The sequence below is a fragment of the Rhinolophus ferrumequinum genome, chromosome 13 (assembly GCF_004115265.2).
Source record: "Rhinolophus ferrumequinum isolate MPI-CBG mRhiFer1 chromosome 13, mRhiFer1_v1.p, whole genome shotgun sequence".
Classification (NCBI taxonomy): domain Eukaryota; kingdom Metazoa; phylum Chordata; class Mammalia; order Chiroptera; family Rhinolophidae; genus Rhinolophus; species Rhinolophus ferrumequinum.
The window spans coordinates 48,580,752-48,605,085 of NC_046296.1; the positions used below are offsets into that span (position 1 = coordinate 48,580,752).

General features: G+C 35.9%; 1 protein-coding gene across 1 annotated transcript; it reads left to right on the forward strand.

Moving 5' to 3' along the window:
- The first annotated feature begins 796 nt into the window (after positions 1-796).
- FAM98A (family with sequence similarity 98 member A) lies at positions 797-16,077 on the forward strand. The gene is made up of 8 exons (XM_033125334.1): positions 797-959; positions 3,526-3,674; positions 5,829-5,963; positions 9,495-9,679; positions 10,698-10,778; positions 11,344-11,460; positions 14,042-14,209; positions 14,292-16,077. The coding sequence occupies exons 1-8, from the start codon at positions 907-909 to the stop codon at positions 14,952-14,954; spliced, it is 1,551 nt and encodes a 516-aa protein (XP_032981225.1). The 5' UTR covers positions 797-906; the 3' UTR covers positions 14,955-16,077.
- The last annotated feature ends 8,257 nt before the right edge of the window (positions 16,078-24,334 follow it).

The window sequence follows — 24,334 nt, forward strand, 5'->3', positions numbered from 1 at the left end:
GCATATACCCAACCAACAACTGCCAAGAAATCATAACCCCTCGTGAACTGAACGTCACACCCAACCAAATAATGTCAAAAGCAATTGCATTACAAATTAAAAGTTTATTCACTATTAAATATATTCTATTTAATACAGAGTGAAGCCCTCCTCTGTCGGCCCTCCTCCCTCTCCTCCCCCCAAAATAAGATGCTTAGTCTGGGAAGGGCTTAAGAAGAATGCAAAGGGGCGAACGCAACAACTTCCCCAATGCGTCCAAGTCAAAAGAAAGTTGACTCCTCCCTCATCCTGAAATACAGCCACTGCAGCCACAAGGATACCAAAAGGCATGTTATCTGCCCGTCTCAGCACTTGGTCGGTCTACCCGTCCTAAGGAATTAAACCGGAGCTCATGAATTTTCCGTCTCTTCAGGACCCACAGCTAAGGCTAGACTACGCTGGCAGGCTGCAGACAGCCACTCGGGCTACTCCTTGGGACGCAGAGACTGTTTCACAGCCAACACCCACCCATATCTAGAGACCCCCAAGCTCCTACCCCGCCCTCCTCTCCCCAAGATTCGCACATGCGTACACCCAATTTAGAGAGAGGTTAGAACTTTCCTCCCTCTCCTGGTCCCCACGCCCTGCTGCCACGCAGCCAGTCCTCCTGCCCTTCTTTGGGCAGCCGGCGTCACTATTCAGTAATACGCATGTGCAGCATTGTGCCACCCGGTAATCTTTCCTCCCGCAGGGGTGGGGAAGCAGGCGGGACTAAGTTTGTTGCGCACGCTCGGGACATGCGCAGTGCGGGCACTGAGGCGCCAGCTGTCGATTTGGAAGTTCCGGGGAGGCAGCGCATGCGTGAGTGTACGCGTTGCCGGCGAAGAGGGGAGCCTGACGACTCGGAAATTTGAATACCACAGTAGCATGGAGTGTGACCTCATGGAGACTGACATCTTGGAGTCGTTGGAAGATCTCGGGTAAGACTGCCAGGGCATGGGGTCTCCCAAAACCCCCAGTGCCGGTCCCCGGGGAACACCTCCTGCGCCCTAGTCGGAGACACCTGTCTCTCCACACCGCACCCCGTGGCTCCTGGCTTTCGCCCCCTGCGGCTCCGGGACCCCAGTGCCACGTCCACTCTCTGCCCTACCGGGTCGGAGCCCTACACATGCGACGCCCCTAGGCCTTTTCTGTGCTCCCTGCAGCCGAGTTCCCCGCAGCGTTTGTCAGTCATGCGTGTCATTGTCTGGGCTCTGGTGTTCGCCACCCCCCTCCCTGAGCTTCTCTCCTTGCTTGCTCCCCATCCTCCTGCCCTATGTCCTCACCCTAGAGGTTGCCAAAGTTGATTCTGTGTTTTCCTGCTTGTCCTCCAAACTTTCTACTCCTGTCTTGAGCCCCTACTCCTACCTCACCCCACTTCTTTCAAAAAAATCTCCTTTGCCCAGTCATCTCTGCATGCACCCAGCCACATGTCTGTGCAGCTGCATCCGTCCCGCCAGCCAGCTCACTCGTGCTCCGAACCTGTCACGTCCATGGGAACCACTGGCAGTTTCCCTTGACTGGGACTCTCTGCTTCTCTGAGCCGTTATTGTTAGTAGCCCTTACCCTTAGGGTCATCTTCACCCCCAAGTCCCTGCATATTTGTTGTGCATTTTGTCTCTCCTCCTGACAGTTATGGTTGGATAATCACAATTCATACCTAGAAGCTGAAAATAGGGCTTCTTATTGCATTGGGTCACCCAGATCAGTGTACTCGATTAAAACTTGAAAACTTAAGAACCTCTTGGGCTAAACGTGCTTCCAGAAACAAAGTGTATGATTAAATATTTGTCTATAGGTATGGGTCAAAAAATGACAGACTTAGCTGGCTGTCATTATAAAATAACATGTCCTTTATCAAAACCTTTCCCTCGGCTTTTGTATAACATGGAAACGTTTGAGGGAAACCTTTAGGAAAGGACACTGGGAGGGTTCCCAAAGTCTGGCCCGGTAGAAGTTTTTAGATGAGAGTACTCATCACCCTTCTTTGTCAAAGTGAATTACCGTTGTTCTTTTGTCGGCACTTGCTCTGAATTTTCATGAATATTCCAGACTTTAAGGGACTTATTTCTTCCATTAGAGCGTAAGTAAAAGTCACATTCAGCAAAGTGGCCTCTTTTGGTGGACATCTCCGACTAAATACTTGCTCACACATGAATCTATTCATTCAGTAAATATTTTTGAGGAATGCTTGTTCTGCGGCAGTGTTGGGCTGAGCATTTATGAATACAAAGTGAGGTGAAAGAGAGGTTCACACCATGGGACAATTTGGGGAGAGCCCCTTTACTGCAATAGGAAGTCCTAGAAGCTTCTTAGAAGTGATACTTGAGTGTTGAAAGAGCAGTAGGATGAGAGGACAAGGTAGACCTTATTTAAATGCAGTTGTTCTGCGTAGATAGAGGTCACCTAACAATTGGTGATGGATACTGTTTCTTCCCTGTAGAATAAACTAACAAAATCTAAATATGTAACACGAGAAATTTCTAGGCCTACTCTCTGCATCCCAGTGTCTAATAATGTGCGGTTTTGAATTTAGATGCCAAGAGTATATATAATCTAATTTTTGTGCAACACTTTCCACTCCATTCAATGTGTAAACATGTAATTGTATTTTAAAAGGATTGAGTATTGTCATTTCTCTAACAACTCTGTACCTCAAAACATTGAATTATCTAAAGCACGTTTCATATATCATCTTTAATAGCTGTTTATTAGTATTTCATTTAAAAGAAGATAATTTTCTGGAGAATATATATTTTAAAATTACTTTGAAAATGACGAAATCTTTAATTCTAGCCATATTCTAGATTGGGGTTCATTATTACTATTGTCTTTTATGATTGTTTGAATGTTTAATAATTTTTTAGAATTACATTTGAATTACTTACAAAAGATTCGGATTCATTTGTACCAGTTCACCCTAACATCAACTCGCCAGAAATTATTAAATCAATCTTGACATTTCTCTGGTACTAGTATATCTTACTAGTCTTAACTCATTAAATATAGAAAAAATAAATAAATGATTAATTTGAAAATTTTTGTTTTTAAAGAAGGTTATTAAAAACCTAATTTATTTTTGGAAAAACATCTAGAAAAGATAACCTAAATTTTTTTTTATTTCTGAAATAATAAACTATAGTATAACTAGCTATCACTTATTAAATCTGGTTTTAATACTCAGTTCAGTTAAAGTAAGAAAATAAAACTTTGTACATAAGAGTTGTCAGTAAATGTATAGAAGTTGATATAATTTAGTATATTTGATTCTATTAAACATTCACATATCTTTTGAAGGGTTGAAATACAGTTACCACTTACCTTGTTTTTCTAATGGTTTAGTGTAGTTCTAAATTTTATTTGTATTTACAAGTTTAGAAATTGGTCATCACAACTTATTGTTATTAAACTATTGCTTACTTATACAAATAATACATAGATATATTGTGTCTAATATATTAGGTGTGATTTTATGTTTTTCTGAACTGTGATTTCTTAACTCACCAGTTACAAGGGTCCATTGTTAGAAGATGGCGCTCTGTCTCAGGCAGTCTCTGCTGGAGCCAGTTCCCCTGAGTTTACCAAACTCTGTGCTTGGCTGGTGTCTGAATTAAGAGTGCTCTGTAAACTGGAGGAAAATGTGCAAGCAACTAACAGTAAGTAAACATTCAGTTTTAGATGCAAAATATACAAATAAAATTGAGGCATTATCAGTTGAACATTTATCAGTACTAAAGCTAAAATTTCAAATTCTATCTAAATATAAAAAAAAAAATTGTAAGAAACCAAATACTTTTTTTGTCTCCATTGTTTTTAGAGAAAGGTGATTCGGAAGTTGAAAAACCAAAATATAGTCATGCAACTGTTAAAAATTTGTGGAAGTTGAAAAGACCCAATTACTGAGATACAGAAGAATGGAGACAAATATAATACAAATGAACTTTCCATTCTTTGTAAAACATGATTTGTGAGATCTTAAATTGGTGGCTCGAACTAGAAATTAGGATGTTTTTCTCTTAGGACTACTAGATTCCAGAAGTTCATATAGCATGTGAACACATTGTAATTGTTATACATAAGGAGAAAGAGAAGGCTTTCTTAAGAAGGTTTCTGTGTCATAACAATGTATCACTAGATATATTACAGCCAGATCCAACACCATCAGATTTATGGCATCAGAGAGCTGTTTCATATTTGCCAATTTTGTTACTGTTTTAGCACGTTTGTTGACTTTGCAAGAGACAAAGGCTTGGAACCTGACACTCCAGCTGGTTCTACTTCTCCTCCTACTATTGGTGAATCTATAATAGGAGGAGACGAAGAAAAACGTCCACGTTAATCCACCCTTATGGAGAACTATACACATAATCCCATTTTCTTTCTCACAGCATCCCATTGTCAAGAGCTCACCCTTGTAAGTTTAGTATATTTAGCGTGTACATGTTACTTGAATCCATTTTTTAAGGAGAGTATAGTATAACAATGATAGCAACAGCTTACAGTTATTGAGCACTTATTATGTTCTAAGTACTTCCATGTGATAACTTTAAACCTCCAGGCCATCCTACCAGGCAATTTTTATTACTCTTTTATAGATTAAACAAGGAAGCACAATGAGATTAAATACATTGCCTGAGGTCGCATAGCCAGTAAGTGATAAAGCCAGGATTCAACCTCAGCAGTCAGATTTGGGAACCAGTGCTCTTAAAACTGCCTCTTGACCCAGCATTTCAGAGGTTGTAAGAACTTTCGAAAACACCTGTACTGTGTGGTAACTCTTTATAACCTAGAGCCACTTGGTTCAAATGAAAACATTTTATAGAAGCCAATACAAAAAACAGGTTAAAGTGTAGCTGTTCTAGTTGAAGTTGAGAGGGAGTACTTTTAGCATAACTCTCCTCATCCTCCCCAGCTGCCTCTAAAGGAGTCTGGAACTCTGGAGTTCACAGAACACAGTTTGCAAAACATTGATGATACAGTCTTCCTATTTTATAGAGGAGGAAAAGGATCCATGTCAAGACATTCAAAGTTGGGTACTTAATTTTTGGTCTTCTGTGATATGAATAGACAACCATCAAAATAGGAAGAAAGAACATTGTTATTTCTTGGTTCCCCCAATGAACTCTGTGCTTGACAGGTTATGGGAATACAGAACTACAAGTCACATTCACTACCTTCAGATTTAGTTTTACTGGAAGTATTTGGCACGAATGAAAGAACTAGAGATTAGTACAGTAATTGAGTGCTTCACTCTGTGGTTTACAGGGGAGGAAATCAGCAAGTGCAGCAGTACTTGGGGAGGATTTCATCAAGGAGCAAGACAACTGGGCTTTAATAGATAGGTGGGATTGGGTAGAGGAGCAGCGTGTAGAGGGCATATCCATCACAGGGAGTACCTTAAGTGAGGGTACAGAAGTGGAAATGACACTGGCCTGGCACAAATAGAGGAAATATTTGTGGACGTGACTGATAACTGCTACGTACATGTAGGAGGAACTACTACATATAACAATGTACTGGGAAGGAAGGTTAAAGCGGAGGGGCTGTGAAGAGTCTTTAGAAAGGCAGACAGAAAACTTCGATTAGCTGAGGTGGAAATTAGGAAGCCATTACAGATTCTCAAATAAGGGAGTAACCTATTGAAAGTATTTAAGAAAGAAAATTGTCAGTGGTGTGAGAAAGGATGAGTTAGAAGAGAGAGGAACTTGTATTAGGAAAACCCTATGAAAAATTTCAATTTATATATAACTAGTATGCTAATGGAAAAAAGAATCATTTTTATTAAACAAGATTATTTTGATTCTTAAAAGGCCCAAGTGAAGCTGAAGAATTCCAGCTTGAGGTGAGTGGGCTCCTAGGGGAGATGAACTGTCCGTATCTTTCACTGACATCTGGGGATGTGACCAAGCGCCTTCTCGTTCAGAAGAACTGCCTCCTTTTGCTCAGTAAGTTCATGGCTACTAGAATGTAGCCATTATTTTCTATTTCTGTTTTTCATGACTAATAAACTAGCCGGTATTGTTTTGTTTTATTATCGATTGAATTCAGAATACTAATTTTACAGAAAACTTCGTTAAATTTCCAGTGTAGAAGGTCATGGTGGCCTTGCACTGGTGGCAGTGTTGGGTTGTAATTGCTGCTCTTTCATCATTTAACTTGGGTGGTACTCAGGCTATTGTGCTTCAGCCAGTATGACCGAAGGCAGTGCTGCAGTGTTGTTCAAGTGTGTGACCATTAAACCTTAGCATTCTAAGACAAGCACATTTTACAGTAGACTGGGAAAACAGTGTGGAAATCATGGAGATTTTTTTTTTTAATTAAAATATTGATCTTGTTGCTATTTCTTTGTGGTTGGGTAATTGTTTAGGGGATTTTAGTTTTGTTTGTATATATGACAAATTACAATGGAAAATTTCCTGTAGTTATAATTACTTTGTTCCTATACTTACTGATCATTCTGGGAAATAAATTATTATAAAAAGTTCTTTCCTTCCATGTTTTTTCTATACTAACTACTATTTCTCTCTTCACCCTGAAAAACAGTAAGTAGACTCACACATTTTATTGCCTTAAATACACTCTCCAATAAATTCAACCAGTAGTCTAAACTCAGGATTTTTGTAGCATTCTGAGACACATTTAGGTAAAGCTTTGGTGAACTGGATATTATAGTTTTTAGTATGACAAACACTGTTCAAAGGATTTTTAAAATATTTGTCTTTACAACCATACTATGGTTTCTAGAAAATGATACAATTACAGTTTTGAAGGCTTAATTAAAAGAAGAAAATGTATTCATAGCCATTATCCTTAGGCACTAAGTTATTCCAGAATCACTTTCTTAACTTCCCTTCTGTCAAATGATTGTTATGGGGGCGTAGGCGGGATATGCCCGTAAGGTTAGATGTTCCCTTAGATATTGATATTACTGCATATAGTTCTTATGCATGCATTCAGTAACCTTCAGATTGTGTGATTTCTATAACTGGCTCAGGCACAGTATGCGACTCAGTGATTCTCCCTCAGTCGCACTGCTTATCCTTACCAATACCTAATATTTGGCACTTAGAATATCTTATCTTACATAGGAACACAACAGTTGTGTGGAAAGCTTAGTAATCACCCTGAATATCTAATTCTTCCTAAGAGCTCAGGTTGGCCTTTTTAGTGCCGATACTTATAAAAACCACTGTGCATAGAAATCTTAATACCCTCAACCTTTCCTGTCTCTTAACCAGACTGCGCAGAACATGATTATTTTGCACTCAGTGTCAATACTAATAGCAATTTTAACGTGCTGTCACCTCCAAAACTCTTCAAGAACATGCAACTATTTGCTCCTCAACTAAAAGACTAAGTCAGCTAAAGGTTATTCTGCTCTTTGAATTTTTCACACATACACGCGACTCACTTTCCTCCTCTTTATCTTTACTTTTTTCCATTTTCTAAAATGTTCCCCTCGGTTTGTATCCTCTCTCGCATGGTAGTATTTATGTACATGTACTCATTCTCTACTTGCTCTGTATGAGTATTTCTCATCTTTCCAAGTATCAGTTGTCACATCTTTTATGCTATAATGTTACTTTTTCCAGCACCCTTAGCTTACTGATTTAAATCTTTTAATACATTGTATTTTCAGAGGAAAAATAAACAAACCTCATTAGAATTGTTACTAAAATAGAATAGTCTTCAAATGAGTGGCTGAAAAACCGCTCATGTGTCAAGTTAGGACTATTTTATTTGTTCATTGGCCTTTCTGGTTGTCAGATTATTCCCTTTAAATAAAATAAGTCAGCTGTCTGAGTTTCTAATAGATGAAGTACTATTCATCTTTTATGCATTTATTTTTTTATTCCTGACTAGATTGTCAGTAGAGGTAATCTTTTTTGTTTGTTTTGTATTATAGCTCCAGTGCCTTTCCTAGTTCTTTGAACACATGAGCTACAGTTAATGTTTTTTGATGGTAATTGTATTGGTGAACTAATTTTGTGAATACCTGAGCTATGTTGTCCTAAATTTAGAGAACGAGTTTATTAAATCATATAATATATGATTTTCTAGAACAAGGGTTGGCAAACTTTCTTAAAGGGTCAGATAATAAATATTTTCAGCTTGGTGGGCCATGAGATCTGTTACAACTCTTTTAACTCTGCTGTTGTAGCATGTTTGTAAGCAGCCACAGACGAGACGGAAATGAATGAGTATGGCAGTGTTCCAGTGAAACCTTATTTGTAAAAACAGTGATTATTTTCATGACAGTGGGGTTTTACTGTTTTGATCTTTTACCTCATACAGTTAGCTATAGGGAACATGTTAAGATTTTATTAAACCTATTTAGAATGACCTTTCCAGAAACTTGGTTGTATTTATTGTTCTAGAATAGGAGTTGGCAGCTTTTCAGAAATGATCTGCCAAAATTATGATCCCTGTACTTTTAGGATTACACCTTGGGTATAGGAAATAAAATATTCAAGTTGATCATTCTTTTGTAATTCAAAACTTACGAGCCCAGAAAATGTCTTTTTTCAAAACTATCTAATATTGTCAGAAGATTCTCACTTTGTCACATAACTGGAAATCCCGAGACACAAACGATTACTAATCATCTTTTATAAAAATTTAAAAGTGCTTGGGAAGGTTAAAGGAATAACACTGAATATTTATATCTTTACCTCAATTGCCTAAAGCAGATTGCAGTCCTCATTTTACCAGACTGAAAATCAACACACGGGATGATATTGATACAAAAGGACTCTGCCAAGAAATGATTAGAAAGTTTTGTTGTTGTTTTTTCAGGGGAGGGGACTAGAATGAGGAAAGTAGGGGGGAAGAGAATACAGAGAAGAATATAGATGGTGGAAGAGAGTTTTCTTTGAACAGGAATAGGGTGACATTAGGCTCCAGGAGACTATCAGAAGGGAACTCGGGGAGTTTAGTAAAGCCTTTCCTCTTCTCCTGTAAGTTAAGTTTTGACTACTTAAAAATGTTGTTTCACACTAGTTCTAAACAGACATGTTGGGAAGTCAGAGGGCAAGATAGTTCTATCACTGGTCCGTGTCACTGGTGAGGAGTGAAAATAATCGTAACCTTTTTAACCGTTGCTGATCATTGGCCACCTGCCACCACCGCCTTCAGCAAATTTGTCAACAGATGCCAACCCCTGTTCTGTAGGTTCCTTAATAGTAGAATGCAAGAATCTAGCTTTTTAGATGTGATCTACCTTGATCCTTTGGTTTCAAAGAAGAATTGCTTATTTTTAAATCAACCTTTAAATATATATTCGTTACATACCTGAATTACAGAACCAGTTTATATGTTATGTCATTTGAGGTAAAAATGGTTTTCCTTTCTTGTTTTTATCCATTCTTGCAGCTTTAAAAGTTACATATCATTAGGTCTATAGAGTTGTGACTCCGGACTTATGACTATTAACTGTAGCTGTATCTCATTTTGAAATCTTATTTTGTTTACTTCAGCATACCTCATCTCAGAACTAGAAGCTGCCAGAATGCTCTGTGTGAATACTCCTCCAAAAAAAGCTCAAGAAGGAGGCGGTAGTGAGGTCTTTCAAGAGTTGAAAGGCATATGTATTGCTCTAGGAATGTCCAAACCTCCAGCCAATATAACTATGTTCCAATTCTTCAGCGGGATTGAAAAAAAAGTAAGACCTTTAGTACCAGATTGTAGTGTATTAAAGGCATAGTCCTACATTTGTTTGAAATAAAGCAAGTTAATTTCTCTTAATGGGAACCTAATGTGCATATTATTAAGTAATTGTTACTAAATGAGTTTTGGGTTTTAAATCCTACATGCCTGAAAGAGAAATTAGTACTTTAGTATTTTTTTTTTAACATCTTAGCATGTCTCTTTTTCAAAAAGGAAAGTTTACACTTTGATTTATAAGCTGAAATAAACTAGATACAATGTAAAAAGAATTAAGTCCTTTTAAAAATTATTTTATCATTGAACTTTGATGCAATTAATTTTAAAGTCTTTATCATTAAATGTTACCACTCTCCTCCCCATTGACTGGACAGAAAAGGATGTTAATGTTCTTAGTTTTTCATCCAGTCACTTCGAATCTTATATGGTTCAGTTGGCAAACTACATTCATTGACTTTAACATAATCTAGTATGTGACAATAAGTCAGAATTATTTTTATACCACAAATTATCAACAGTTAAAAGGTTTTGTAAATAATTGATTAGGTGCAAGCAGTTTGAATGAAAAATTAATGAAGGGCATGATATTTGTTATAGCAGAGTTACTCTCTGTATGCCAATCTGCTGGACTCTGAGAACTGGTACATTTGCATTGTGGGGCCAGTGGACCTCATGATGCACAAATCTGGCTGAACTCTACAGGGGAGCAGCAATGTGTCCATAGTCCATATTTTCCTGTGTGTTCATTCATCCATTCAGCAAATACACATTGAGTGCCTGCTGTTGTCAGGCACTGTTCTAGGTGCAGTGGAGGAATCATGCTTCCACAGGCACGTGAGGAGTGGGACAAGTGAGTGTCTTTATTGCGTGGGTCTTGTACATTTCAAAACATCCTCCACCTTTGCCTCTGTCAGGAATCTTCTTTTGATGGCAAGATATGATGGGACTTGGGAAGATAAGGAGGATATGTGTTACTTTTAGATTTGTTTATTCATTCATTTATGTTTTTGTGTCAGTTAAAGGAAACATTAGCAAAAGTTCCGCCTAATCATGTGGGAAAGCCTTTATTGAAGAAGTCAATGGGACCAGCCCACTGGGTGAGTAGTGAACATCTTGAGTAAATTTGTAAGGAACCATCTATGTCAAGATATTTATATCAACACTTAACAATTTGTGCTTTTTAAGTTGTATTTTCTAATTTGTAGTTTCCTACGTGGACATCCTTAGAATCATTTTGGTGAATCTTAAGATTTACTCAGAATAATTTTACTTGTGTAAAATTAGAAGCACTTATCTCATAATTTGTAAATATTTCACACAGCTGATTAAAATAACTTGAAGTTCAGTATGATGCATGTTTCTAATTGCCAAATGGGTTGCCTTCAAGACAAACACTTCATTGGGCTGAGCTTCACACAGTGAATTATGAGAAAGCTAAATGAGAATGTTGTACTTTACATATTCATTATTGTTTTGAGACATTATTTTGCCTAACATTTCCTTAATAATTATGACTTTTATTGTATTTATTAAATAACTTACTTTATGCTAAGTGCCGGGGATTCAGTTATGAATAAAAATAGACACAGTTTCTGCCCTGTTGGAACAGGGGTCAAGCAGATTTAAATACTACTATTTTTTTTTTTTTCAATTTTGTTTCAGGAAAAGATAGAAGCAATTAACCAAGCCATAGCCAATGAATATGAAGTTCGGAGAAAGCTGCTAATAAAACGTTTGGATGTCACTGTCCAGTCTTTTGGTTGGTCTGACAGAGCTAAGGTACACATTAAATAATTTAGAGGAGTAGAGTATTTATAGACATGATCCTTAAGCTTTCCCAGTTTAGATACAGAGGAGACGACAAGCAAAATACGTAAGAGACACACACAGGAACTTATGTGAGTTGAGTTGCTGAGTGACTTTTTTCAGCTAGTCAGCAATAATGAAAACACTTATTTTTCAATTTTTAAATGTTTTTCAACAAAATCATATGTTATAGACCCTACAGGAAATACTCATTTGTGAGAGAAACAGAGAGTATCTGAAAATTACTAAAATAATAAATTTTGTAATTATTTGTGTACTATACTTTGTATAATTGTTAAGCTAACAATCTAATTAGCTAATTAAATTTAGAAATGCTGGAGTTAGCAAGACCAAATAAAGAATCGGAGAATCTGGGAAGACATACGACTTATTTCAACTTAAATGAGATGATCCAGTTAAAGGTCTTGGTCATTCAACAGATATTTATTAAATATCTACTATATGATCAATAAGTGGAAATTAATGGACACAGTTGATTAATTTGACCACCTCAGAACCCTGAAATGGAACTAATCCTTGAATTTATGTGGAGGTTAGTCCAGATGTGGTAGTATTAGATGCCCCTTTAATAGTGCATTCCCTTTTGAAAACAGATTTTTCTCTGAATTTTAGAAAATGTTTTTTTTAGTTATCCAATGATCTTACCAATACGTTAGTTTCCCCTTAAATCTTTAAACCTTAGCACAGTCCTATTTTGCTGCTAAATTGTTGGGGTAGATATTTATTGGGTTACAATATGTTAGTGTTGGAAAGGGTCTTAGAAGTCAGTCTGTACTACCCTCATTTTGCAACTAAAACTGTGGAGATAAATGGGAGAGTATCTAATACCTCCCAGCTAGTCAATAGTAACAACAGGAGCAAATTGTTCCCTTCTGTGATTGCTATTTAGGAAACACCAGTCCTTTCTTAAATTATTTTTGATAAAAACAACCATTTCACTCTCAGCATGGTAGATACACTTCAAAAACAATAACCTGCACTGTCAGCTAGAAAAACATAATGATTGATGAAAGTGCACTGACTGAGGCATTTACTCTGGGGTTCTGGTCTTGGCACTGCCATTAGTGGACTTAAGGCTGGCATCCTGATACAGTATGTCTGAGCTTCCATTTACTCTTCTCATTTTTGACATCTTTAAAGTGCCATAGTTAATCTAGGTGATATTTAAGAGTCTTGAACTATAATACACAATGATTGTATGAAATACATCAATATATTGAGGAGGATTTTTTCATTTAATGGACTATACATACTGATATCTCACTTTGCAACTTCGTTTTAAATTACTTTATAGAAATTACTTTCATATGCACAAAGTGAAATTTTTTTTCATGTAATGAAATTTATGCATGTATATCTCACTTTGAAATTGCATTTTAAGTTAGTTTTATTTGAAACATATATGGAACCATTTTTTGAAAGGTGTTTGTTTCCATTCAACAAACAATGATTGAGCACCTATTTAGGTACAAGAAAAATATAAGACATTCCCCAGAGACATGGAATGACAATCTCTCTATCCTTTTAATTATTAAAGCAGTTTTTTAAAATAAAAAGTCATTGATCATCCCATTGTCTTAACCACAATAGCTTTTTTCATTTTTAGTATTATCTTTCTTTCTTTGTCCATATAAGCAATCATAATAAACTTAGTTTTTTACATTCTATTTCGTCACATAATATAATTAACCATTTACGACCAATATTTGAGTACCTGCATGTAACTGAAAGACTTACCATGTATTTGTGCTGATTTGCTGTGTATTGTAACTGTTGCTTCCAAAATTTAGTAGATAGAAGATTGTTGCTGTTTCCCAAAATTTAGGTTCCTTTAATTTACATCTATTGATTTCTGCCTGGAGGGGAAAAAAAAGTTTACATTTGTTCAAACTTACATTCTCTTGTGTGAACTTTCTCTTTATATCCCTTGTTCATTTATCTTTTGTGGTCTTTTATTTGAAATAGAATTAAATGGCTTGCCCAGTTTTCTAATTTTCCAGTGATTTGTCTCTTTGAGCTAATTTCCTTAATCATTAACTTATACTTCTACTAAATTGTTAAGGTAGATCCTTTTTTCTTATAAAAGAGGAAAGTATTAAGTAGGGGGATCACTTTTGTAAGAAATGTATCATGTTAATATAATTAATACAAATTAGTCACAACTAACATTTTTTTATCTCATAGTAAGCAAAGATGGGAATAATAAAAAGCAAATGATCTGAGACCAGTGGCAGGGGGATCTTTTCTACCTTTTTGGCCCCACAGTCCTAAAGGAAGCTCCTGTTCCCCCTGTATTCCTCCTCCGCCTTACCCCAAAACGCACCCCATCGTTTCTTGCAGTGCTGTAAGACATTATAGTTCTTGACTAGGTAGGAGCAATGGTGAGTATATAACCTTTTCCTCCCATGTAGAGCCTAGTAAATATTATCTAAAATGTTATCAGACATTTTAGAGATCTTTAACTTATTTAACATGAATGTTCCTTTGTCATTTTGAAAATTGACATTTGCCTTTGAATACTTTCCTTCAACAGACTCAGACAGAGAAATTAGCAAAGGTTTACCAGCCGAGACGTTCACTCTTATCTCCTAAAAGTACTATTTCTGTTGCCCATCTTTTGGCTGCAAGACAAGACTTGTCAAAGATTTTAAGGACAAGCAGTGGCTCGATACGAGAAAAGACAGCCTGTGCCATCAATAAGGTGATTAGTGTTCCTTTAACTTGCTTACATTTATTTCTGTTTACAAAATAAAATAGTTTCAAATCTCTTTCTTATCCCGTAGGTGTTGATGGGCAGGGTGCCTGACAGAGGAGGTAGACCCAATGAAATTGAACCTCCACCCCCAGAGATGCCACCCTGGCAGAAAAGACAAGATGGCCCCCAGCAACAAACAGGAGGCCGAGGAGGAGGGAGAGGTGGTTATGAACATTCCTCATATGGAGGACGAGGAGGTCATGATCAAGGAGGAGGGAGAGGTGGACGTGGTGGCTACGACCATGGTGGCCGAGGGGGAGGAAGAGGAAGTAAGCATCAAGGAGGCTGGACAGATGGAGGGAGTGGAGGAGGAGGTGGCTACCAAGATGGTGGTTATCGAGATTCAGGCTTCCAGCCAGGTGGTTATCATGGTGGCCACAGTGGTGGCTACCAAGGTGGTGGCTATGGTGGCTTCCAAACATCTACATACACAGCAAGTGGATACCAGGGTGGTGGATACCAGCAGGATAATAGATACCAAGATGGCGGGCACCATGGTGATCGAGGCAGTGGTCGAGGAGGGAGAGGTGGTCGTGGAGGCCGAGGTGGACGCGGAGGCCAGGGAGGCGGTTGGGGAGGAAGGGGAAGCCAGAATTATCACCAAGGGGGACAGTTCGAACAGCACTTCCAACATGGAGGTTATCAGTATAATCATTCTGGATTTGGACAGGGAAGACATTATACTAGTTGAGGCTACAGAACCTTACATTTTGCTAGAGCTCAAGTAATAGAAGCTTAGTTTCAGAATCCTGAATCCAGCATGATTTTGAATTAATGTGAGACCACAGGTGGCAGGCAGATTCCTGCTTGGCATAAGCATTTGTAGGTCTTCATTCAGTTTTGTTGGGGTTTTTTTTTAATGGACTTACATATGCTGTTTATTTGACACACACATACAACATCTCTCCTTTGTATGAAGAATTTTTTAAAAGGTAATTAAAATTGCCTTTAATTGACCAGTAGACTAATTCCACAGTCAGAACATGCATACTTTTTTGAAAAAATTACTTGAATAAGTAGTTTTCATGTTTTCAATATGCAGTTTTAAAAATGAGGATTCTCCTAGATTTTTTTAGATTTACAACTAGGAAACATTCCTCATATTAACAATGCATTTATATGTGTTTTCCTTATAGTATTCTAATGTCTGTTTTTCAAGTACAGTTCTGCCCTGATTGGTTTTTTTTCAGAGAGGTTATGCCACATTTGCTTCATGATAGAACTTTCAGATCAGTTCCTATTAAATGAGCTCTTCTGCAGATAGCACATTCTGTAGCCTTATCCTTTTGATGGAATACTCTACCACAAGCTGAACTCTGAAAACCTTGAACATGGCCAAAATCAACAAAGATTATAAAAGCAAACTAAGTTGTGAATCTATAGTAATGTAGGCATTTAGTTAAGTCTAGCAATTCAAAATGACCTGCATCCATTCAAAACAAGTTCCTCTTTCAACCTTATTTTTACTTGAAATCTAGAAGAAATAGCAAACTGAAATTTGTTTTATGCACGAGTTAATACCACTGGCTCAGCAAATACAAGTTAGTTTGCTTTGGGAAGGAGACATTTTTGTAATGAAAGAAATGCACTACAGAGTATGGACAGACTTGCTTAGTGCAGGAGGCCCTTTATTATTGCTGCAGAAAACAAAAGCCTGGCTGAGTTGATGTTTTACATTCTCCTTTACTGAAATCTACATGACATGAAGCTTCTTGCTGGGTTTTTGTATACTTAAACATTGTCAAGCTGTGAAAGAAAATGGCTGGAGGTATGCTTTGTGTGAAAGATGAGCAATAAAGTATCTGTACATTCTATCTGGTTTGAGTTTTATTTTAGCTACTTTTTTTAACTGAATTATTCTGGACACTTGCTTCAAGCTTATGAGCTAAAGCCTTTGTTGCACCAAGGATTTTTGAGTGTTCACTTAAAACATAATTTGTAGCGAAAGATAACTCTTACCCTAACCTTAAATAAATTGAAAAATAGCCATTTCCAAATTTACCTTTTACTATAATGTTACAGCTAGAAAATTGCACTACTTATCTGTGGCCACTGGGTGTAGCTGTTGCCACACAATTTTTTAGGCAAAGTAATGATGGCCCTAATCTTTTAGGGTTTTTTTAATTTTGTTTTTCCATTCTTCCTAAGAATAAGGGACATTTTTCCTGAAATGAGTGAATTGAAAATATCAATATATGTTTACAAAAAGAAAAGTATTTCCTTTTCCTGAGCTTTTAAAAAAATCGACTAGTTTTACCATTAAAAATATTCTATTTGCTATGGAGATAAGCACATTCTTTTGATAGCTAGAACTATTTTTGAAAGCCTACCTTGATCATTTTGTTAATTTGATCTCTTTATTAGATTTTTTTGGCTAGCATATACCATTCTAAAATGTTCAAACTTGAAGACATTTTAAAATACTTTATAATTAAAATTTTTAAGTTCTGTCTTGAAAGTTGTGTTGATCTCTTTATGCTGTTAAAATGTTTAGTTGTATAGCAGTTTCCTATTAGAAATAAAATTGTCAAGATTTTGTATCTGAAAATATCTTAGAATGTATGCACATTTACCTTAGCATTTGCTTTCCTTTGTAGCCTCATACTCTACAATATGCCTAAGGACTGTTTTATTCCTTTGACATAATTTTGGTTTATTTTTATAGTTAATAGATTGCTTTTCAAATATGAGCATGGAAGGAAGCAAATTATAACATTTTGCCATGATGGCTCTAAAACTTGCACCTTCATTTTCTGCTTCAAATGAGAATTTTTTTCCCATTATGAAACTTTATAAAAGAATGAACTTTTAGTTCCTCTGACATAAAGTTCTCTAGAAATAGGATATTTCAAACCACCAGTTTTGTTACTATATTAAAATAAAGTTCTTAGATTTTTTTAATAGCGCATGTCCGTTGATCTTACATTTGTTGAACCTTAACTTGCAGTAAATAATGATTCACTGGAACAAGGGATGTGGGCATTCCATGGAGAAACAAGATACAAAATTTTTAGGAAATTTTTGCCATATGAAATCTAAAAATATTGTCTCAGACAGAAACAGACAGTACCTTTTGTTAGTGCTTTTTTTCCTCCTTATGCCAGGGACTAGACCAGGATATCAACATGCACTATGGAAATTATCACAGATGTGCCACTGTCATTTTCATTTCTTGCTCTAGTTCCAAAAACTGAACTAGTGTCCAACTGTGCTGGACATAGAATAGAATTAAGTAAATTCTTGTTAAAGAAAAGCATTTGAAATCATTTGTATATATACTTAACTTTTCCCACTGCCCAAATCACTTTTATACTTAAGATTTTTTCTTAATAGGTCGTCCTCATTCTACCTTTCTGGATACTTGACCTATTTATCCTTTTGGAAATGTATTTTAAATGTGTGTACATAACCATCTTCCCCTTAAAAAATTTGGGTGGTATTTGATTCTTTTTTTTTCCACAGAGCTTTTATTTAGGTTTACGTAAATAAAAAAATAAATTCATCACAAAGTAACATAAAACTTTTTTCCGTGCTTTTCTTGTTTCTCTCATTTGCTAATGTGATTCTAATTACTAGAAACGTTCTTTTTGTTATTCAGCACTACATTTGCCCATTTGTATACATTAATGTATTCTGAGGGTTCAGATCACTGAAGCATGTATGTCTGCATGTCAGTGTTTGAACTCATTTATTTATCTTGGGTACTTTCAGTCACCTGCAAAGTTATACTGGTAAAAATTTTGCATAAACGTAACTGTTGGCATTAGTTATGTTTATGTTTACTTCCACAGTAAATCATTTACTGCCCACTAAATGTCAATGAAAAAGCCTTGGGTGAAAGCTGGAAGATTTAACATGTTCCGTAAGAATTGGAGGGGAAAAAATATTTTTTATATGATCAGTCTCAACGTGACGAGTTCAGCTAGTCTTCAGATGGTTTTCCAGGGTGATTGTTCTATAATTTAGTTGTAATTTTGATGTGGTCGTAGGAGAAGGAGAGCAAACCGTTTACTACTTCACCATCTTGACTGGAACTCAGGAGGGAAAATCTTGAAAGAAGTCTACTAAATTGGCCAGTATTTGTTAAATTGTACTTTCTTCAAGAAGAGAAAGGCCTGCAGTTCAGTTCAATCAACATTTGAGTGCCTGCTGTATTCCAGGAACTGTGTTGAGCATTTGAAGCACAAAGATAAATTGGAGAGTCCCTGCCTTGGAAAATTCCCAGCAGCAGAGCTAGAAACACATAATTGTAACATAACATAATAAAATGAAAGTTATACCAGGGTACTAGGATGGCACAGTGTTCAGTAGTGCTGGTATGAGTTGGAAAGTAGCAGAAGTTGGAAAGGTTGCAGGGGCCCGATAATAGAGGGCTCTACATACCTTCCTAAATTTTGTATGACTTGGACCTAATTTATGTACCTTAGTATGCCAAGGCATGTAGCATGGCCAGATGTGGCTTCTATATAAATCATTGGCTAAAGAGTACAGGATAGATGCAAGGCTGGGGTTAAAGTTTGAACTGAAAGCATAGAGCTTAAACTAATGTATAAAAATAGGATGGAGAAGGGACAAATTTAGGAAATATTTAGGAGGTAAAATTGCAGGACTTGATTGGTTGGAGTCAGAATAATAAATGTAGTATGACTCCTGGTTTTTTTCTTTTGTAATTGGGTGACAATACCATTTATTATAATTACAAGAAGGATAAAAGGTATGCAGGGTGGGGGAATGATTTCAAGCTATCAAAAAACGATTTCAATCTATATGCCTATCTAGCAATCACTATCTAAATACTATTTTTAATGAGGCATTTACGAGATGGTCGAGATAAATCAGGTTTTCTTGGGGAAAGATATAAAAAGTACTATCAAGTCCTCAGGGCAGATAAAATTATTCCCAGTTATACATAGCTTCCAGCAGTTCGGGAGGCCTTAGCTGACACCATCTCTAATGTCTGCTAAGCCTTAACGGGCTTCAGAATCCTTTCTCAATAGAGGTCAGTTCACGTACAGAAGACCAAGTCATCTACACTAATAGAAACTACAGAGAAACCGGTTTCCTTCTAACTAATCCTCAACAGAAACTAATGGGAAAAAAACACTGAATAAAATAAGCAGAAAGTCAATCCCAACTTAAAGGAATGATTGAGGCGATTTTGTACTCTTATTTACAATGATGATGAAATGTAATAGTTTAAGTTGTAGAGCTGTTCTCTCTATCACTTCTTACCCAGTTATTTAAGTGCTTGCTATGGAAAAACAAAAGTAATAGAAAACATGTTTTCCCTAGAAGCACTTGTTCTGTAACAAACTAGGGCAATGAAATGTGTACCCATGTTAAAATTCAAAGCCATGGGTGGAAGCAAAAAGTGCTTGCCTGTGATTCATTTAGACCAGCACCAGGAGGCAGGTGATCAGGACTCAGGACTCTGGTGCATTAGCTGTGTGTGTGACTTTGAGCAAGTTACTTGACCTACCAAAACCATAATCTTCCAATCTGTAAAATGAGAATAGTTCGCACCTTCATAGAATAACTGTGCGAATTAAGTATGATAATCTGTGTAAAATGCCCACCCCAGTGCATGGTACATAATATACATTCAATGTTTAGCTATAATCAGTACTGAAATAATTACTACTCAGGAACACCTTACACGGAACCTTAGGGCGAGTATCTCCCGGTTCAAGTTTGGAACAAATGTTGCCAAGTGCAGTAGCACTCAGTTCTTACTACAACTTCAAAACAGCCCAAAATAACCTGACTGCCCACACATACAGAACCCACGATGGGCAATCTGTTGGGTGTCCTTTGGCTTTTCTATGGTTTTTTTCCTAATAGTATCTTTTCCATCATTTTTAGTGTGTGACTAGAAAAGAGCAGCTCTGTAACAGCATTGTCAAGGACAACAAACCAGTGAGTTAAGATTTGGAGACTCATTGATCATTAGCTCATGTTACAGAATTCTTTTAGTATCTCTTGATTATTCCAACTACTGGGGCACTTTTTTCTTTTTTCTTTTTTTTTCCATCTTAAACGGTAAAATTAGAAGTAAGGATGATGCCTGTGGCTTAAGCATAGTTTTTCAAAAATGGAATAAGCAGTAATTCCCAAAGTTATTGCAAGAGGTACGCTACTGGGATAGATTGTTTTAAGTCAGGGAATCAATTTCCAGGTCCTCATCTTCCACAAGTACTTTTTCCCAAAATTAGTTGAGAAAAAAATGTTCCCATTTTACCAAAAACAAACCAAAAAAAGCCCCAAATGAATATCACATCTTTCTCTTGTGAATTGTCTCAGAGTGTAACACTCTCTAGAGGTGCCAAACAAGAGACAATTCCGAATATTGGTTCAAGGATACTTGGTTTAACATCTATTCAACGCATTCTAGCCCTTTAAATCCCTTTGTACCTATTTTTCCCTAAGGATCACATTGGCCTGAGGACAGCCTTTCAGAGCAGCCAAAACAGGATTTCTTAGTTACATGTGGCCTCTTAAATATAACTAGACTATTTTACAAAAACCAAATCTATTAAGATACATTGGATAAAACTCACAGATAAAATGTCAAACGACTTCTTTCCGATTCAGGGGTCTTTATGCAATAAGGTAGTTAAAGCTTGTATTATCAAATCATGTCACGAGGTATGTACTCCCATCACAGTCAAGCTCATTTCATTTTATAGCAATTAATAAACTTACGATGAAGCATTTTGTGTATAAACTGAAAAGTGTGCAGGTGAACAGAAAGGCTTAAAGACCTCCAATTGGTAAATGTCTTCCTGTGTCTCTGAGGGACACACATTACTAATCCCTTGACCTACACCAAAAAGATCTCTCTGCATATTGTACAACGGACAAGCCCCGTTTTGAGGCTAAAACCTCTACCACCTTGTGAGTGTGTAGAATATCACCTTTGAAGTCATCTTAGCTATAGGAAAACATAAAAGCTATAGGGAAATTACTGGGAAGAGGATTATATTATGAGTTAAAAAATTGATTCTTGTCTCAGTTCTGCTAGTAAAGAGCTCTGTGATGTTTCTGTTTCATTAAGTGATTGATAAAAGCATGATGATTCATTCTTCTGTAGTCATGCCTTAGGAATGTTCTACAAGGCAGTGTTTATCACCTTTGTTCACCTTGCCTCAGTTTGTTCCTCTGTGACACAGACCCTAAGGAGGGTCCGTGCCATTTTATTATCATTAGGAGATGTTTAAATAGATAATACATGGCTTAAACTTCAAAATGTAGAAATAAGTTATTCATGCTGTTTTTCACCTTGGTATTTATTTAAAATTTATTTTGGACACCTTTCCATATCCATTCATAAGGAATTTCTTCTTTTCTTTTTTAACACCTGAATAGTATGCATGTTGTATATGGATGTAACCATTTATTTAACTAGGGCTTTATTAATGGATACTGGATTATTTCCATTCATTTCCTATCTCGAATGATACTGTTGTGAAAAACCATGGTCATTTTTTATTTGTCTTATATCTAAGTATATCTTGAGAGGTCACAGGTTAAGAGCCTGGATTCTGGAATATACTTCTGGGGTTTGAAGCCAGGCTCTACTTACTAGCTGTGTGTTCTTGGGCCTATTGTTAACTTCTCTGTGCCTCAAGTTTCTCATCAGTAAGAAGTCAGATTAATGCAGTATACGTGAATCGCCCTATGTAAAATACTTAGGACAGTGCCTGACATACAGTAAATGCTGTTAGTTGATGCTATTACTGTTATTATCAGAATCATCATCATTATCCTCTTTAGGAAAAATTCCCAGATGTGAAATTACTACGGTAGGTCAAAAAGAAAATACATACCTTATTTTGATGAATATTGTCAAAATGGAGTGTTTTAATACCTGATGGGACTATTTAGTATTCACTCCTTACTTTTTGTCAGATATTTCATAGCTATTCATGTTTGTTTTCTTCCACTTTAAAATCAATTTGCTAATGCAAAAAAAAAAAAATTTCCTCTTAGTGGTTTTTGGGGATTGCATTAATAAATGCAAAGGTTAACTTGAAGAAAACCAAAATCTTCATGATACTTTCTCCCTATCCAGAAATTTAGTGTCTTTCCATTTAGTTCGGCCTCCTTTTGTGTCTCAGAAGCATTTTTAGTTTAGCTTGCTTGCTTCTTGTTTAGTTTATTCCTTGATATCTTAGCTATTTTTGTCACTTATATATAAAGTATTTTATTTTATTATATCTTCTGATTTCTGTCTGTACTTATGAAAACTATTTCTGTCTATTAATAACTACCTTATCAATTTTTCTTTTGGTTTATAATAATATAATAAGTTTTCAGTTGATTTTTGGGGGTTTCTAAATATAATCACATCATAGTAATTATTTTTGCTTACTTTTAAACACTTATACCCCTATTTCCATTTTTACCTATTTGTATTACCTAATGCCTCAGAGGCATTATTAGATAATATGATGATACACCTTTGTATCTTATACAAGTCTTGAGTATAAATGCTTACAGTGTTTCCTTACTAAGTATCACGCTGGTTTTGGGGTTGAAATAGATAAATTTTAATCACATGTAGAAGTTTTTATCTATTTATTTTTAAGAGTTTTTAACTCGAATGTATGTTGAATTTTGTCAAGTGTTTATTTAGTATTTATTAAGATGATTATATAATTTTACTCTTTAGATTTTATTAACATAATCACTTATATTCATAGATAAATGAATATTGAACCATTTTTTAATTCCTAGTATGAACCTTCATATTTTTTACTGTACTTACAATATTTCAGATTGGCCTTAATATTCATACGTGAGATTATTTCAGTTTTCTTATTTGGGGCAATTCTTACTGGGTTTTGCTGTCAATATTATGATTGCTTCATTTAAAAGATTTTAGAAATTTTCTCTTGTATTCTAGAACAATGTAAGTTACAGTGAAATTTTCTGTACTTTAAAACTTTGGTCATAAAAAAGAATGAAATATTGCCATTTGCAACAACAAGGATGAACCTAGAGGGTATGCTAAGTGAAAAAGTGAGGCAGAGAAAGATAAGTAACATATAATTTCAGTTATGTGTGGAATCTAAAAAACAAAATAAATGGACAAACAAAACAGAAATAAACTCAGAAGAAATTGATGGTTGCCAGATGGGAGTGGAGTTAGGGACATATGTGAAAAAGGTAAAGGAATTAAGATGCACAAATTGCCCATTATAAAATTAGTTGTGGGGATGTAAAGTACATCATAGGGAATATAGTCAATAATATTGTAATAACTATGTGTGGTGTCAGATGGGCACTAGACTTATTGGGGGGATCACTTCGTAAGGTATATAAATGTCCAATCACTACTTTGTACACCTGAAACTAATATAATATGGTATGTCCACTAGAATTTAAAAATTTAAAAAATATTAAAAAATAAAAATTTTATAAAATTTTCTAGTAGAACCCTGAGTCTGAGGAAAATGTTGGACAGTAGCCTCTTCAACAACTCCACATTTTTTCATTATTAAGTCAGTTTTTGCATATTATATTTTTCCAGAAAATTATCCATTTTAACTAGGTTTTCTTTTTTTTCTGTTTTGGTCCAGATTTGAGCAAAGTAGCCCTTTATTTTTATTCTTTCTTGTCTATTCATGTATTTAAGACTTTAAATTTTCCTCTAAGTAGTGCTTATGCTGAATTCTGTAGGTGGTATGTACAGTGTTTTTATAGTCATTTCCTATACATTCTTCAGTTTGAATTTTCTGAGTGATTCAAGAGTTGTTTGAAGCAATTGGAAGAGGTGGGATTTGTTTTGTTTCAATTTCTGAATTTTAGGGACTTCATTTCTCTGGTTTTCCCTGTAAGTTCTAATTTTATAGTATTATGATAAAGTTTTACCTCTATTATTTCCAAATTTTTTAATCTTATTGGTATTTTCCTTGGGGCCTAACATATGATCAATTTTTGTGAATGTTTTATTGAAGAAGATGGAACAGGAGATTTATCTCCGTTTTCAGAGGAAAGAGGACATGTGCAGTTTGATACGTATATGTATCAATTTTTAACATCGTGATTTAGAGTACAAACTCTGGAGCC